Source organism: Gymnodraco acuticeps, unplaced genomic scaffold, assembly GCF_902827175.1.
Source record: "Gymnodraco acuticeps unplaced genomic scaffold, fGymAcu1.1, whole genome shotgun sequence".
In the NCBI taxonomy this organism is placed as follows: Eukaryota; Metazoa; Chordata; class Actinopteri; order Perciformes; family Bathydraconidae; genus Gymnodraco; species Gymnodraco acuticeps.
The window spans coordinates 455492-473420 of NW_022991533.1; the positions used below are offsets into that span (position 1 = coordinate 455492).

The 17929-nt window shown below is 42.2% G+C and overlaps 1 protein-coding gene across 8 annotated transcripts in view; it reads right to left on the reverse strand.

The window, feature by feature from the left end:
* Positions 1–17929, reverse strand: part of dlgap4b (discs, large (Drosophila) homolog-associated protein 4b) — a 116545-nt gene that overhangs the window by 4546 nt on the left and 94070 nt on the right. For 5 of the 8 annotated variants that reach the window (XM_034197126.1, XM_034197123.1, XM_034197122.1 and 2 more), the window contains 9 exons: positions 15544–16814; positions 15151–15365; positions 13480–13599; positions 12570–12720; positions 10945–11200; positions 10475–10624; positions 2938–3377; positions 2272–2360; positions 828–1315 (listed from right to left, as the gene is read on the reverse strand). In XM_034197126.1, the coding sequence (XP_034053017.1) occupies positions 828–1315; positions 2272–2360; positions 2938–3377; positions 10475–10624; positions 10945–11200; positions 12570–12720; positions 13480–13599; positions 15151–15365; positions 15544–16740 (3106 nt within the window). In that variant the 5' untranslated portion in view covers positions 16741–16814. The remainder of the gene's footprint in view (positions 1–827; positions 1316–2271; positions 2361–2937; positions 3378–10474; positions 10625–10944; positions 11201–12569; positions 12721–13479; positions 13600–15150; positions 15366–15543; positions 16815–17929) is intronic. The other 3 variants (XM_034197127.1, XM_034197128.1, XM_034197130.1) reach the window with 3 other exon arrangements.

Sequence of the window (17929 nt, forward strand, 5' to 3'; positions counted from 1 at the left end):
GTCGAAGCACTAATCTAATCTGGAGGTTTAATCAGTTCCAGAGAAGATTTGTGTAATGCTGGGGATTACAGGCCTGCTTGTGTGTGGTAACCCCCGGTATTACTGCCTCATCCCCTCCATGCTGAGTATGTCTGATAGAGTGATTATCGGGCCTGAGGCGGAACTCAATAAGCGAGCAGGGCTCTATAACTGAGCTCTGGACCGCACGGTGGGGTCAGACAGCTAAAGACCTCTGGAAGGAGGCTCAGGATGCAGGGTTCATTCAGAGGGTTAGACCTCAGCAATGCTTTTCCTTTTTTTCTGGGCCAAATAACTCGATTTGGAAGATTGACATTCATTATGCCATTCGTTTTTGGTACCTCTAGCAGCTAAAGAAACATATTATTGTAATTCAAATTCACTTGTGATATTTCAAAATCCCCCTTGCATGAATTTCTGTTAAGGGAACGAAAAGGATTTGATCCAGTGTGCAAACTGGTCAGGTGAATTAATAAAGACGCTTCCTCTTTCATTCCCTCACAGCCCAGCCTGGAGATGGAAACCAGAGGCAATTTAAGGTGCTTTAACTTTGTCATTACAAAGTGAGTGTGGATTGCATCATGTATATGCTGTAGATTAATGACATCAGTGTTTGATTTGTCTTCCTACAAAAGCCTAGTTTTCACAATACAATTCTGTCTGGTGTGTTGACGTACAGCACACATTTAATTTATCAAGAAAGTAGCTCGAAGCACAAGCTCTGAGGTCACACTCAGGGGTAAAAGTAGTCTCTTTCCACCTAAACTTTAGAAGTTTAACTAAGTGTAGGTGTCCCCTGGCAGCCTTACCCTCCTCTGAGAGCTGGTTGTCTTTGGTCTCCTGCTCCATCTGATGGCACCAGCCTTCCATGCGTCCCGTCTCGGCCTGCAGCAGCTTCAGGAACCAGTGCCCGTCTCTCCGACACAGCGTCCCCGCTCCTCCGCTCTGGGGAACGCTGCTGCTACTACCATTCCCACTATCCAGCCAGGGGTCCGGAGGTGGGAGAGATGAGGGGTCCAGCGCTGGGTCCAGACTTTCTGAGAAGGAAGAAGAGCTACTTCGTGTGGTGGAGCGCTTGAGGATCTGCCTTGGCGGTGGAGGTGAAGAGATGTCACCGGTAGTGTCTCCGTTGTCTAAATGGTCCTGTCCTGGAGGGGAGCTCATGGATTGGCTGGCACTGTTGACCATGACTTTCTTTTCAAAATGTTTGGCCTTATTGATTTGGGAGATGACAGGGATGTCCTGTGTGTCGGAGTCAGTTTCTTGTTTTGAGGCCATGCTACTGGAGCGACTGAGCCTGGAAAAGATGGTGAGACAAACTGTTACAGTGCCTTTTAATGCAACAATTATGCTAGATCAGTTTTGTTCGTTCACTGTTATGCGCATAACAGTGGACCAAGAAAACTATAAATTATTCAAGAATAATTTATCCATCACTGGAAAAGTCACTTCTGCTGCTCCATATAGATATAAATAAATAGGATCGATCTGAGACTGGGCTTTCATAATAGTGCACTCAGACTGTTATCCACTGGTCTCTTATCAACGGGAAGCTAGCTTCTTAATTTCATTGCAAATGGAAGAACAGACTCAACAAGAATGTTGTTTGTCTCAACATTATTTCCATTTCGTGTTATATCTCAGGAGACGTTATTAACAAGTTGTGATTCAGCCAGATAATAAAATATTAGCAGTGCTTGATAATAATTATAAAACAAAATCCAAAGGAGGAAAGAAGAGCAAAAGAATGGAAAATACAGCGTAAGCAGCTGAGGGTATGTCACATAACACAAATGAGTGTACAACACCGATAATAAAACACAAGGGACAAACAAATTAAACAAAGGGACTAGGCTGGTTATGTTAAAAAGCCTGTGAAGATTTACAAAAAGCTGCTTCAACCGAAACACTAAATGAAGCTTTTAAAGTAAGAACATATAGAAGCCAAGAGGAAAACCATGGCATTGAAAACAAGAGGAGCACAGAATGCAAGCTCCTACCAAATGACCTATAAATTGGTCTCAACAGTATGCAGCAAGTAGATATACAGTAAGATCAAATAGTAACAGCTCATGCCCGGAATTTATTTTAAAGTCCACCAACACAACACACAAGGGGTAGTTTTCAGACAAAACACATTCACATTGCTTTCACATCCACAGAGATTCTGGAAAGGGAAAGAATAGACAGAACAGTGTGTGTGGCTATAATATAAATTCCTCACGTTGTTACAAGGACAGGAAGAGGACTTACTGCCACCCGTCCTCCACCTGTACTCCGATGGACTGAAATTTGGCCAATGGCGGGGTCTCTTCCTGTTGAACTTCCTGGATACAGTCAACCTGAGAGCATATCACAGTGGACAACAAAAATAAAATCAGACATACATGAAAGAAGGAACATTAACAAAGGTCTTGGCATGAATTATTTGATAGACTTCTTATAGCAAAAGTACAGTTTTGTAGCACTTGTTAATTTCCAGTGAACAATTCAAAGAAAACCTGCATGTCTTTGCCTTTTCAATTAAATAATGTCACAGTTGTACCCTGACTGAGTTCTGTTAATGTGAAAGACTTGCAAAATAGAGAAAGGACTTACAGGACAAGTTATATGGTAGAGGGGAACGCAAATATGCATGTTCTGCCTTCTTCACTACAGTAGTGAGCCCTAATGATAGAGGGATGTTCACCCTAATGAGACCTTTGGTTTAAAAGCACATTTCTGGGCTTGAGCAGACCCACTCACACATAATCATGCACAACACTAAACTACTGTTAAAAAGACATTTTCTATGGATTCAAGCTCAACAAGCAGAAAAGGCTACACTTAGTTGCAAGTAGGGCTCCTTGTTGACAGTATGCCTTCATATGTGGTAACGGCACTTATTCAACTGTACCCTATAGTGCAGCAGACCCGTACCTGTATACCAATGGAGGACAGTTTCCGCCTGGGTACTGGTGCCACCAGGGGCTCCTCTGCCCCTAGATTCCCTCTGTTAAATCCTGATCTCAATGATTCATGCTGGACGACTGCGTCACTCGTCTCAGTGAAAGCGTTACTTCTGGAGGGGGCGATTGGGTCTCTGGGGATGGCAATGGGAGTGTGGAAGATGTGTGGAGGGCGGGGAATACCCCGGGCCAGGCTGTTGGCACGGGTGCTGTCGAGGCTGTCAGAGGAGTTGCTGTGAGCGTGGCTCGACTGGCTGGTGACCTCCGACCTCCGGTCCTGCTGGTCCAGGTAGTTGTCCTGGGCCGACTCTGTGCTGCTCTGCACAGTCACAGAGATGTAGGGCTTGGAGGTTGTACGGGGGGGCACTGGTGGAGGGGCGACCTTCTTACAGGTGGTGATGCATGTGGAAACTGGAGGAGACACAAAAGGAAGGTGAGCCAGGGCGAACAAAGAAAACGCAGAGGCAAAGAAGCTTTGGGAACATTTTAAGGAACAGATTATTGAAGATATATTTGGTACTGTGAACAGCTTCAAGCTTGCTCATCATCATTCTATGATAAGAGTTACCTTTTCAGCAAATCCATGTTGCACTATTCGCACATGTTACTGTACACATGAATACACAGGGATGCTGTTGTGTTAAAGCTGGAACATTGGGGAACGTTCCCGTGAAAGGGGAAGATCAAATCAAGTAGGACATTGAAAAAGCATACCATTCATCACAGGTGAGTGACTAAATAAAATCACATACCACTCTCCAAAGCCTAGATCATGAGACAGGCGATTATATCAGTAAAGCAATTTATAGAACATCTGACTCTGAAGACTGAATATGAGTAAGAAATTGGAGGACATTTATCTGTACCATTCTGCACTTTATTCCAGACCAAATCTGACATTCAGCTACGAGAAGATAATAGAAAGGTACCATATAGACGGAGGAGGGAAAGAAAACTCTGTATGAGAGACGTTTACTCCCATCCCCTCAGTGGTTTAATGATTATTATCTGGTAGGATGTTCAGAAAAGAGTCTGACTCAAATGAAAGAAGATGTTTTTCTGCGTCAACAAGGTGCAAACATGTCTCTTCAACATATGCTGGAATCTGCCTTTCTGACTTCATTATTTCACTTGTAGAGCCACTCATTCACTTATCGAATCCATCAACTAAATCAATTGTCCAGGAGGAGGTCAATGGATGCATTCAGTGAGAGAAGATATAAATGGCCCATCTGTGAGCAAGATTTCACCCAGTGACATTTAAACATTGAATCTGAAGAGACCAAGTGTATGGTATGGCTAGATGGTTTCAAATTGCTTATAAAAAGCAACAGATACAATTCAAATGCAGTAACTCAAAAGACCGTTTTGTTGCCTTTAGGAACATTCAAAAAGTCTCTAATGCCTTCAATTAAGAGACCACAGAAATCTCATGCTACATGCAGAGTGAAGGCAGAGTGTGACGCTGGACCGCCAGAACCTATAATCTAAACTGGGGATTTTATTGTAACATTATGAACCCTGTGGCTACTATATGATCCCTTAAACAGATGCTTTATTTAAAAAAAGAAAACTGTGGAAAGCGGATACAAGACGATGGACTGATGAGGCTAAAGAGGAGAGGAATAACCTTTGTTTGAACAAAAGCAGTAAAAGCTTTATCATCCTTTTACTAAATACAATTTTATAATCATTTTCTACAGACTAAAGTAGCTGGCTTTGATAGTTTTTGCTTACAAACATCAGTTTATGGTGCAGACCCAACCATACAAAATCAATAGGACACTTTATAGCCTTATAGTAAGATGAAAATGTGGCAGAAGCACTACTACAGACTGCTGTCACAATCTCGTTGAATGTGGTGTTGAACAGTCTAATGGCCATTTGATTGAATCTTGTAAATCAGCTAAGTTCTCTAACGATCAGCTGTTGTGGACTAAAAGCTGTTTTTCACAATAGATAACCACCAGATATGAGGTAGTATGAAAGGAGTCAAACTCTCATAAATACTGAGATTGTTATAAATAGTCACACTTTCCTGCTGTGACATTTGAAAGGAAACAACATGTCACTATTTGATGTGAGGCACTGGATGAAGCGGACACTGTTTCTGCACCGTGTTGTGTTCCTGCACTGAATGCTGTGGTCATCAAGGATTATGAAAAAGCCTTGCAGCAAACATGTGAGCTGCAGAGAAAACACTCAAACAAAAGGCTTCGTTGTTCATTGCAATCCGCTTGTTAGCTTTATCTCTAATGTAATGCAACCTCACCTCAAATCATAAAACTTACATGACCTCACACAACAGTTGACTTGCCAAACTGCTGTCAGTCTGCTAGAGAATTGCACCAGCCTGGATTACATTAAACTACCTCCAATGTCCCTCTGGTCCACCTCAGAGTTTCTTTAGGAGCAACTAGAGCTTTAAAGGGTTTGCTACCATATTATTAAAAATATATGCTATAAGAGAATTTTCTAATCATAAATCTAAATCGATAGATTTATGATTAGAAAATTATAAAAGATGGGTAGACATGTGGAGATTATCCGACTGAACAAAACGTGATCCGTCTCTTAAATGTGTGTCAACCAGAGACCTTATTTCAAGCTATTTTCCAAAATCCTATGGAGAAATTGCATTGCATTTTTGTCGAAGGAACCGGAAGAACTTTACTTCCGGGTTTTAGGAGGCGTCACTGCGGTTCTCTCATGCAGTCTCAGCTGTCTTTAAGTTCTGTTAGCATATCATAGTTCAGGCTTTCCCTTTGGAAATTGTGCTCGTCTAAAACAAAGTAACAAAAACATCTTGATTAGCTGGAATGTTGTTTAACAGCAGAGCCATTGTAGTGGCAATGCTGTTGATCAGTGTCAAATCCTCTGTTATCTTTGGCTTGTCTTCACTCTTCAACATACCTGATTTTCGATCCCTCGCCACCTGACTTCATCCAGAATAGAGCGCCGATTAGTAAATGCTGGCCTCGGTTTCAGCAATGACACACCAGAAAACAAAAATAAGGTGTAATCATCAGAAATGACACCCAAACCACACCTAAATAAGACAATCGCTAGCCTGTGCCTTTATACCACACATGTGAACTTCATGAAAAGAGATAGGAAACACCTACCCTTTTAGATGACCAGCCCTCAATGTAAATATTAGGCAGATAATACAAACACAACCTGCTAACCGTGATGCTTTGATTGTTGGAACACACCCTCAGCTTCAACTCAGTCAAACCCCTAGCATCCCAAAGATAGATCAATAGATGTATCCATAGCAACATTACCATTTCCACAGTGGTCATCATTTACACACAGATCTCCATCTCTTGATATGTTGCAAGACAGAGATCCAGTATAATACATCTTGTTTAAACCTGCATTTAGCATCCATCCTATCGAAACAGTACACACGTCACTAGCCATGGGTTTTGCAGCAGCTTCTGACCATCCTCCATGCCTGAGGGAAACCTGCTGAGACAGCTTTTCACCAGCCATGTTCCCTCTTATGACCGGGATAGATGCTAGGCGGAATAGGGTTGTCACTGTTGTGGCAGCTATGTGATGCACCGGCTCCTAGTCTGCAGGATAGCTGTCACTAACTGGGTCTACAAGGGTGTGTGTGTGTGTGTGTGGATACCTGCCCTGCAGTTCCCTGAGTGTCACATCATGTTTTCGTCATTCTGAACATAATTTGCCCTTAAGTCTTAATGCTACAGAATCTGCTTTGCCCACCAAAAACAAGCCGTAAAATCATAACTGACAGCTGCCTCTGAGATTAGACGGGATATAAAGTAGTAGAGCTGGACGAAATAAATAGGCCAGGCCAATATTATCGGCCTAGTTTAGCTCATGACAAATACTGTATATCAATGTAACAAAAAAACTGCAATTCAGAAATACCAAATGTAATGTCATTTATTTGGAGAAAAGTAGGTAGATCGCCTAGAAGAGCCCCATATACCAAGTCTGAGTCTTTACCACAGCAAAAAAAGCACGAGATTAGCATCATTATATAGTCAGTTGGTCTACCACTTTGGTCAATAAAGCTGCAACAATTCAATCAGAACTTTTGATAATTATCAAATAAAAATGGCAATGAGCATTTCAGAGCTTAACAATGGCATGCACATTAAAACCACATAGGTGATCAGACAGGTTTGAAACAAGTTTGGAGTTTAACCACACTCTACTGTTCACACGGTATTCTGGCTGTTAGCGAAAGGTTTTGCTACATCCCAGATTTCATTAGTAAAACTGGTGAGAAATGTGTAAAAGAATGAAGAAAAACAGTTTATAATGTAGCAAATTGATTATAGTGTAACAAAACAGAAAGCAGCTGATTCCTTATAAATGCCTGTTAAAAGAGAGAAAATGCACCCATGGCTGAAAGTTCCCACAGTCAGATGGATATTAAGTGACACGGCCCATTTCATGCGCATTATACTAAACTCAGCCACACACATATACCCAGCTGTGCAAGCATAAAACACATTGAATGTAAAACAGTTACGGTCACCAGAACCAGTGCTGACAAAGCCCTTCCCTGAACTAAACACGCCATTGAAGACAGATATACACTACATGAAGCCAAACACTGTATCTCTTTAAAAAAAAGCTGGATTTACGTAAAAAGAGCTGCTCAGAAGAACTTACTGCTTGCTCTACAGAAGGGAATTTAGCAACAGACACAAGCAGAGGCTGTGTGCCAAAGGTTTTGAGTGGAATCTGGAGTGGGCACTATAAGCTCTGCCGTTTTCATGCCATCTGGACAGTGGTTCTGTTGTCCACTGTTAGCCGGGTTCAAGATGGGATTTCCAAAGCTGGGAAACAATTAGCTGCATGAAGCTAGAGCATTTTTTTTCACCAACCCCATGACTGCTTTCCACTCGACCTCTCACCGGTGTAAGCAATTCACTACTAATCATGGCTTAATACTCCACACAAAAAAACTCAAAAATAGGTATCTTTTGGTAAACCTGTATGAAGCCACACAGTGCTTAATAAGAGTTTGCTGTGAAAACTATAATTAACCAATCACAGTTTCCAGTGACATCACTGTGGGTAGCACAGCATCTTTTTAGACCCTAAAATATTTTTGCCCAATCCCCTTTTATCTTTTTTATGTAATCCAAGCTGCTCAAACAATCTCAATACCGGTGGGGCATATTACCCACTTTTTCAAGTGTTTTAATGTCTGTTAAACTGTTCCTTAGGAACAATACATTTTAAGCTGATTGGTTGAGGTGGTGGCGTTATGTGGTTAGTTTGTGTCAGACAAGGACCAGGAACAATGAAAGACAAAGGGTGAATTGTGATGCTCTATTTAACAGTGTAGTATTGCTTGCCAAGTTGCCTGCTGTCTGCCAGTTGAGTTGACCCAACTGTGTTGTTTAATCAATTTACAGGCACAATGATAGACAACCTTGCCTGAAACTATCACTGCTGCTTTGTGACCCAAAGCCATTATTCCAACAAACTATCACATGAAATGCTTTCAACAACAGCACAGGGACAAAACGGTAAAGCCCTTATATTGTAATGTGACCTCAAAATGGGATCTAATCCATGTTGTACACAGACAAGACCCCATGTGGGACCAAAGTGGGGCAGACCTCAAATAATACCCAGTGAAGGCCAATTTTCCATGTCAGCAACTAAAGAATGCTGCATGTATAAAGTGTAGGTAGGTTCATCCTACTATATCTAGTCCTCATGCAGTATAACAGCAGACATCCTGACTCCCATGGCAGCAGCAGAGCACTTTGTACGAAACACATGATAGGAAATTCTCAATAATTAATAAAGACAGTACAGATCTTAAAAAAGTGCAACAATGGAGGCAGTTATGGAGACAAACATATTGCAGAGTTTATATCAAACTTAATGAGAGTTATCCTACTTTCCTTTACATGTCTTTAGCTTTGCTTAATGAACTAAATATGTACATCGGACACTTAATGAAATACATGTCCGACAAAAGAGCAGTCCCCTGTAAATCAAGCCTCAGCAGGGGACCAACTTAGCAGATCTAAAAGCAGAAATGCAATTCATCAATACCGAGACGACAGTAACTTACGCACCCATACAAATCACCTGCTGAAGTATAGGCCTACTGAGTTATTGTCAACATCACACCCACACAGTGATAACAACTTTTCTTATAGAACATTTTTGTTGGATACCGGGTGCTCGAAGAGATACAATGGCAGTAAATTAGCGAAAGTTAATGTAACCTACTTTAAAGTTTTGGTTGTCACCGGTTAAAGAGCGTCCAGTCACCAAACGAGCCAGACTGTTATAACGACGCACTCAGCACAATTAACATTAAAATGATAAAAACGCTTACCCTGCTCTCAGGCGAAGATAAATAAAAAACACAGTCGTGTTTTTAGTTAAGACTTAGATATTTTAAGTGCAGCTGCAGCCGGAGACGACCCTCGATCTCTGTGTGAGGACTGTGAGAAGCCGGGTTTTGGTTTGGTTGCCTTTGTTTCTGTCTCTGGGAGGCGTGGTGGCTTGTCTCCCGATGCCTCCAGGGACAACTCGGAAAATTCAAACTCAACCGTTTGATCATTGCAACTAAAGTGATGATGGTGCACATAAAAGTGCTTCTTAGAATTTAATAACACCGTTGATTCTGTTGTAGATTTAATTTTGGGGACACCTATGTTTCTTGATATTGAATCTTTAAATATGACATTTTAGGGCGGCTTTCAAAAGTAAAATACAAAATCTCTATGCTTAATATGCTTTGACATTAAACCACAACCACTAAATGCAGCATTAATAATGTGGCTACAGAAATAAAATGATCAAAATCAGACGACCAAAATATGACTCGCACTTCTGACAAAAAGAGAACGTATTTCCCTTATCAGCTTTATGTTGAAAGAACTATTAATCCCACCCAAAGGAACACAAATAAAAAGTTTTCGAAATGCAGTAAACTCGAACGGCCTGAACACAGCATGTGCTTCCAAGTCCATTTAGAAGATTACAGGAAATAGCGCCACATGGTGGATACACTCTGGTAGTAATAACTCAAGCAGATGCACACATAAGTACAGTTTCTACATTGTTGCCCATAAAGTTGGAATACAATATTTGTTAACTCTTCTCATGAAACGATTGTGTGTGTAAATGGGAAATATGGAATGTCTGGAAACTAAATTATTCCAACGTTATGTGCAACAGTGTATAAACACACATTTTCTCTACTTGGGGAGCATTCAGATGACACAACCAGTACAAAGCATCTTGTATGTCATCACACACATTCACAATTCCTCTGCTATAGCAAATTCAACCTCAAAGTAACAACCGGATCAGTTTGCTTATTTTTTTGGGCTTCTGAAATCATTTCCATGACAACCGAAACTCCACTGACCAAAAGCGTCTCTTTTTCACTTAGTTTTTCTTGATAGTAAGGTTTTTTCTTTTCTTTTGAAGTTCGTGAAGTGGGACATTGAGTTTTTAGGGGAGAGGAGCTGGTTTAGATGTTTTACCTTTGCGTGGTAGGATGCGTTGTCTGTCTGTCCCCAAACGCTGAAGAAAAATTGCAAGCTGTTTCTCCTTTGGGGCTTTGTCCAAGCCAGTGGCTATCAGGTAAGAGCCAAACTGTTCTTTCCATGTCATCCACTGTGCAGAAAGGTCGTCTAGCATGGGCAAAAGAGGCTGCATTTAAGCTAAAGATGCTAGCGTGTGCATGTATGAGGGAAGACTAGTGTCCAACCCAGGATCAAGGCTATAAGTTGTGTTAGTTTATGTTATGTTATGGGAAGTACAAGTCATTCTTATCTGGGTCGCTCTGCAAAAGGGGTCAAAACTGAGTAAAAATCATCAAGGCATAATAAAATAAAAATCAATATTGTGTTCGGTTTAAACAAAGCATTCAGATCTCAGTTTGGCAACACATAACACTGCATTTGGGTTATAACTCGGTTCATTTGCAGCAGATGTATCATTTGTGACTCACCAGTGCTGCTGCTGTAGGTGCGTACAGTAGTGTCAATCGGGGGCGGAGAGCAGCCTGAGTCCATGGATGCCGTGTCGTCATCTTGTGAACAGCCAGCCTGGATGGCTCTCAGGTAGCTGTGGCTGCGGGATCGGAAGCATGTTGGCATGGGCAAGTCTAGAGGCTCTGGGTTGTCCTGAGATTGGGAACGGGAATCTCTGAATGTGGACTCGGAGCTGCGGTCCTCGTAATGTTGACTCATTTCCAGGTCCCGCAGCTGGAGGGAGGAAAGGGCAAGATTAGCAGTAAGGTAGCAAGGAGAACAGTACTGCAAGAGTGGGTTCATTTTGATCATAGTAGCTGCTCCTGGCGCTGGAGGTGAACACTAACTGCCCAGAAACTGACTGTTTTTGTAAAGGGGATTCTTTATTAGTGAGACTCATCTGATGGGATGCAATAAAATGGCACCAAAAGCGTAACTAGTCTAAGGGTGTGGAAATTAAGTCCAATTATTTCTAAGTGTTGCAGAGAACAGTGTTTCTTAACTTCAGTGAAACCAGTGGGACTTCGCCAGCTTTGCTTTAGGCTGGGTTTCTGGACTGAATGTTAAATGCATTTACATTTTGTTTTACATTTCTCACAGCCATATAATAACTGTCAATTATAAAACACAAAATATACGCCAAGGCAAAAGACACCACTTAGAAACGTTTTATTCTGCATGCTCTTTCTGAGGCTTCTTTCGAAGAGTAAGAACAAGCCTTGCGGATGATGGGTTTCACATTCTGTTGATTGACACAGACAGCCTGAGTATGAGTCAAAAATGTGTTTGGAGCAAAGTTATTTTGGTGGTTCGCAGAATGGTTCCATACGCATATAAGGGGGAGAGTGTAGTAGAAGCAGCACAACAAAATGTTACACCCACACACATTTTGGAATTGTGTTAAATGTTGGGTTTCCACTGTTCTGATTAAGCTCCGTAGAAATCTTGTGTGGAAAATGTTCTTAATTACACATCTTGAGTATATATTATCATGCAAATTAAATGTATTCGGCATGCTGGTGTGGGTGCAAATTAGAGCAATGAATTCACATATTGGACACATTTGTTGTAATGTAGTGACCTGTCAAGAGATTGGGTGTAAATCCTGTAGTAATAGCCTACACTGCCTCATTTGACCATAGTTCATTGAAAAAGATCAGAGTTGTTCATCTTCTCTTTGACCTTGTCAGTGGGAGGCTAATAGTTCTTATGTAAGTTGATCAATAAGACTTAAAACCACCAATTTCACTCATTTGGCTCTTAGGTTCATAACATTAATATGAGTTACATTTGGAAAAGCGGGATTCTTTGTTCACAGGAAGCTCATTTTAATACTGTCATTCAAGCTGTATCTGTTCAAATGCAAATTATACTACGGAAATGAGTTAGTAGCTCGAGGCAGACAATGGGGTCTTTGAAACTGACTGCTGATTTCAAAAGTAGAAAGTTTGCTTGGAGCTAAGTCATTTACATTTCCAGCAAACGTATTCTCATTAGAAATAAATCTGCTAAACTAATAAGATAGAGACACAAACAGACGGAGAAAAACAGATTTATTATTTGACCTCAGACAGCTCACTTTTAATGCACTCCCTGCACTGACCTGTCCCAAGCAGCTACGTCTGCCCAAGGTGCTGCAGGCCTGGCTGAAGTCATCATCATCCCAGGGGGGCAAAGAGGAGACTGTACCCCCAATGCAGTCTAGGTTGTCCAGGCTGCGATTATTGGAGATCTCTCTGAGAGATGGAAGACAGCTGAAAAGAGCAGTAAGAAACAAGACAAAGGAGATGTGTTAAGGACATTCAAATATAAGGAGAAAAACCAAAGGCAGGAGTGGATGAGTGCATATTCAAGGAAAAGATGGGAAAGAAACTTCATGTTAATGTTCGATGATAGGGAGCCAGAAGGCAAATAGGCATGATGAGCAAAACCAGGAATACAAAGAGAGATAAAAGGAGGATAAGGTTGTTGTATTCAAGTTCCCCCTTTCATTTCCACTTTAATTCATGAGTCATTTCCATCTTGACTCTCTTCCACTTTCATCTAATTTTGGCATCAGTCATAGTAGCATTTGAGCATGCAAAGCCAATGATATCAGGCAACACATGTACACACTGCTCTGTGTGCCATCATGGTGCCAAAGACAAAGAACTGGTTGGAGTTTAAACACAAAGCAGCTCTAAAGTCATGTTTTCACATATTCTTTGTTGGCACACAGTGATAGTAACATGACAGCAATCTGCCATGCCATGGTCTATGGACACAGATGTCCCCCCATTTGAAAAGTGTCCAACTCAGCTACTTTTCACCTAAAAGCACTGGGCAGATGGTATTTACAAGCTTAAGGGAGGTTGGCAGTTGTTGGCGGCACGGTATGAATTTGGCATTTTGAGTTGCCGCTGACTTTACAGGCGTCTGAGGTGTGCAGTGCAAAGTCATTGAAATTAAAATGATACAATCGGACAAAAGCGTTTTTGCACCACACTCCTGAGACGCGGCTAACAGACACTGACCTGCTCATTGACCTGCCCAGCTGGTGCAGAGAGGACACACTGTGGAGAGGAGACCACAGGGCATCCAGCTCCCCTTGCAACAAGGTGTAATCCAGGGTTCTGCTGCTCACGCCAATCAGGCTGGAGCAGAGCGGAGGAGAGGGGTTGGATGGTCAGGGATGGGCGGGTGGAGTAGGGTTAGTCATTCAGGCACGTTTTAGGGAAGAATGAATCCTTGACTCTACATAGACTAAAGGACTTGGAATCTTTGTAAAAGCAGAGGTGTGTATGTTGGAAAGCCTGCAGCTGTTTCTCAGGATGATCCGCCTCTTGTTTGGGTTGAATGGACATCAACACTCCAACCCTGATCCAATATGAAGTATGTCCACAACTAAGTGTTTTCATATGGTATGCCACTTGCACTGCAAAATCCATAATTTAGGACCACACTGACAAAGCTGCTTTACTGAAGGTGTTATCACAAGCTTCCTTTGTGACTATCAGAAGTCAATTATGATAAACATTTGTGCTCATGATATTTGAAAACAGAGTTTTGTTTACTTGACCGTAAAGTATAATAATATAATATAATACTAGGTCCTAAATGCCTCAAGCTAATTCCTGCAGACTATAAAAAACAACAAAGAAACATAGAAACAATTTAATGTTAGACGGCAGATGCAACAACTGTCATATCTTTTAGCAACTAATGGGCATTGTGATTGTTACTCTGCAATTAGGTGCAACAATTTGATCTCTGAAACCTGACATTACAAAACATGACAGTTCCAATTTGCTTGCATACAAAGGAAAAATGGGAGTGCATGTTCTGTCATTTAATGAAAAGGCACAGTCGACTCAGCTGTGCCTGCACCACATATTGTGCAATATATATGCTTCATAAAGCATGTCATCTAAAGACAAGTGAGGCGCATTGCCAGCCAGTCGGAGAGATGAGGCTGATTTTTGGTTATTTACTGGTTGAATAGAAACAACAGTCAATGTCATATTATGTAAACTACACTAATGTTGTGATGCTTTGTGTGTCCAACACAGGAAGATAAATCACAGATGAGGTGTGGTAGTAAGACTAGCATGTGGGGGACAACAGGGAGTCTGACACCACTTTATTCTACATGTGAGTGAGCACAGCTTGTGTGCACTGTGCATGTTGTATGCATTTGTTTTTCCTTGCATACTGTGATGGTTATTCAGGGCGTGGTAGCTTTCTGTATCCCAGAAAAAAGTGGCTTTTTTCTTTTCTTTGATTGTTGTGAGGTTTTGCCAATCAGTATTTATAACTCTAAGTGTCTGGATGGGCTCTAAAAATCAAGTCTTATTCTAGCCACCCATTTTAAGGTTTGTTTTTTATCCAAGTACATTCACCTACAAGTTTTAAGATATAAGCTAGGATAAACAGGACTTTACGTACAATTTAGAAACTGATGTGAGTACACTTTTTAGACAATCAGGAAACAATATTAATAATTTTCTTCCTATGAATTGAAAACCTGTACCTGGCAGAAAGCAGGTGGCAATCAGGTGTTTTTAAATCAAAGCTGCAGGGCTACTTTGGATTAGATTTAATTAAAGGATTGTAACTTTAACATGAGGTTGACTCCCTTGCAGTTGAAAACTAATATTTACTGCGTAACAAAAAGTACATCTCTATGTCTCAGTTTGTCGTCTTACTTGCGTTGGGGAAGCTGGTCGCTCAGAGACTGCTGCGTTGCCCTTAGGTAGCTCTGGCGACGAGCGGCGGATTTTGGCGAAGGTTTGGGACTTCCCTCGGAGTCGTCGCTGTCTTCCAGGTCTCCCATGGCCTTCACATAGCTACCACTGCGCATCCGCCGACATGGTATTTCATTGGCACCCCCAGGGCGACCTAAAGTGCTACTACAATCACCCTACAGACAGAATAAAGCGGATACAATTAGTCTTTCTTTTCATTCCTAATCAACGCTCTAAAAGCAAGTATATTGTGTTTGTATTTTTAACCTACACCTGGAAATAGGTCTTGGTAATAATAAAATCCTTCCAGAATCTAACTTTAGCTAGTACTACATTCCCTTTAGGCCTACTTACCCTTCGTCCAACCTGCAGGTAGTTGCAGTTCATTTCAGGTTGGCAGGATCTGGACTTGAACATGGATCTGTCCAGAGTAGCAGAGCCTTTCTGGATCATCGGTCTCGGCTGGCCCATGGTCAGTGTGGACCAGGACCCTCCTTTCATGTAGTCATTATCATTTATTGCCATTCTTCCTGCTCCACCTAGTCCACCACCTCCTCCGCCCCCAGGCCCAGTGTGTGCCTGATACTTCATGTCATTGCTGCTTTTAGAGGAGCTGATAGTGTTGTATCCACTTTGGATGTATCTGGACTGGCCCCCATGACTGTCATGTCCAGGTGGATGCCCCATTGTCATCATGGCCATGGTGTTATGATAACTGCTCAAATCACTGCTGTCCAAATCATCTGAGCTCCAATAGCCTGACATGTTGGAGCGTGGTCTTCGTTTGGCCTCTGATTTTGTACCCCGATCTTTACTTTTAGATCTTCGATTCTTTTTCTCTCCGTCTTCGGTGCTAGACGAGCCTCCACCGCTGCCAGTGGAGCGTCCATTGACATTTCCTTTCATGTTTTGGCTCTCCAGCGACTGGGACTTTGCAAAGAGCTTCTGCACTGAGTGCAGCATGTAGCGGATGCGACCAGGACTGTCTGTTTGCTGCTTGGTGGCAGCAACAGCTGACGTTCTGTGAAACTGCAATGTGCTGAACCCGTCACGACCTCCAGGTAGCTGCTTATCAAACTCCATCAAACTGGATGGTGCCTGGTTCTTTGTCATGTGATGTGATATTGTTGCTGAACCGCTCGTAATCATAGGTGTTCGTCCACTGAGCCCTGCCATGCCCATGCCCATGCCCATACCCGGTCCCAATGACATGGAGGTGCCCATGGTCCCTGTGCTAATCCCCCCGATGCTGTCTCCAGGTGGGGAGAAGTCAGACTGGTCGTAGGAGTTGTAGTGAATCCTGGGGAAGGTGCTGCTGTTGGACAGCTGGTTGTTAAGTGGCAGCATGCACTCTGGTGGAAGGGAGCCTTGGTTGGCTGAAGGATAGAGGTGAGGGTCCATGGTGCCGTAGTGGTCCATTGTGGGGCTCAGCAGGTAAGGGCTGCGTGGGATGGTGCAGGTCTTGTGAGAGTAGAGGGCCTCTGGATGACCGGAGGGAGGCTCACAGGATTCGGACAGGTGTCTGTTACGGTTGGTCCCCAACCCTTTCATAGTGGCGAGGAGGTCCGACCTTCTAAAAGACCCCCGGGCCAACTAAAGATGACTGATGACCTTGAAGGTGATTCCTAGAAAACAGAGAAGCACAGGACAAAAGAGTGAAGAGGTTTAAAAATGGTTAGTATAGTAGTGTACAAAACACACAGACACAGACGTAACTCAACGGCTCCTATCAGCTCAGCCACAAAAACATGCCCACTTGTGTGCAAAACCAGAATACAAACAGGCTAGCTGGGAGGAAAATACTATGCAGTGATTGAGCCAGCTCTCCGCTGCCTCCCACAGAGAACATCTGTGTTCAAATGTTGGGAATGGATGGAAAAACAATGCGTGGGACAATGACGAGCTGTAGCCAGTGAGCCAGGGCATAAATTATGGGAAAAATAACAATTGCTGGCTGTCAGTAAAATCCACACCTCCACAGTTATGTGGCACTACACTATATGCCATATACAGTAAACACATATCTCTTTTAGGTCTAATGAAATAAAAAATAAAAAGATTTAAATTATATTTATTCAAACAGCCCAACAACTCGACTTTTGCAAGATATTGTGTGCCCTTTTATTAGAAAAAAGAAAAAAAAAGTCTAAAGATTATACCTGCTGCCATCCCACAGGTTAGTTGGGATACAGCCACATATTTGGGAGAACCCTTTCTATCGGAAATATTTCTCTGCCCATTATTCCATCTGTTTCTCTCTCTCCCTCCACTCGCCATTCACTCTCCTCTCCCACCTCCCTGGCACTGGTCACTGAGCTCCTGTCCTATGTTTGCATGGTGAGCCAAGGATGGCGGGCAGACTGTCATAGTGAAACCAGTAAAGAGGATTTGACCAGCAGGGGGTGGGTTGCAGAAGTTGGCAGTGACACCTCTTTGTTGTACTAGTCAAGCTGTGCCAATGTCCTGCCTGGCAAGGTGCCAAGGAGGGTACTTCATGCATGGAAATGATAGAGGATGAAAGCGAAGGTGAGAGAGACTTTTGTGGTATTTATACATTCACAGGTATAATTATGAGTGGCTCCATATCCAACGTGGAATAATTAGCAACAGAGAATCTCATTTATCTCTATAAGAATGCCAGGGAGCTGCCATTTAATTAGCACAACTTGGGCTCTAATGCTTATATTTGAATATATAATTTTTCAACATATAGTCTGTTTTTAATGAATGAATAAATGAT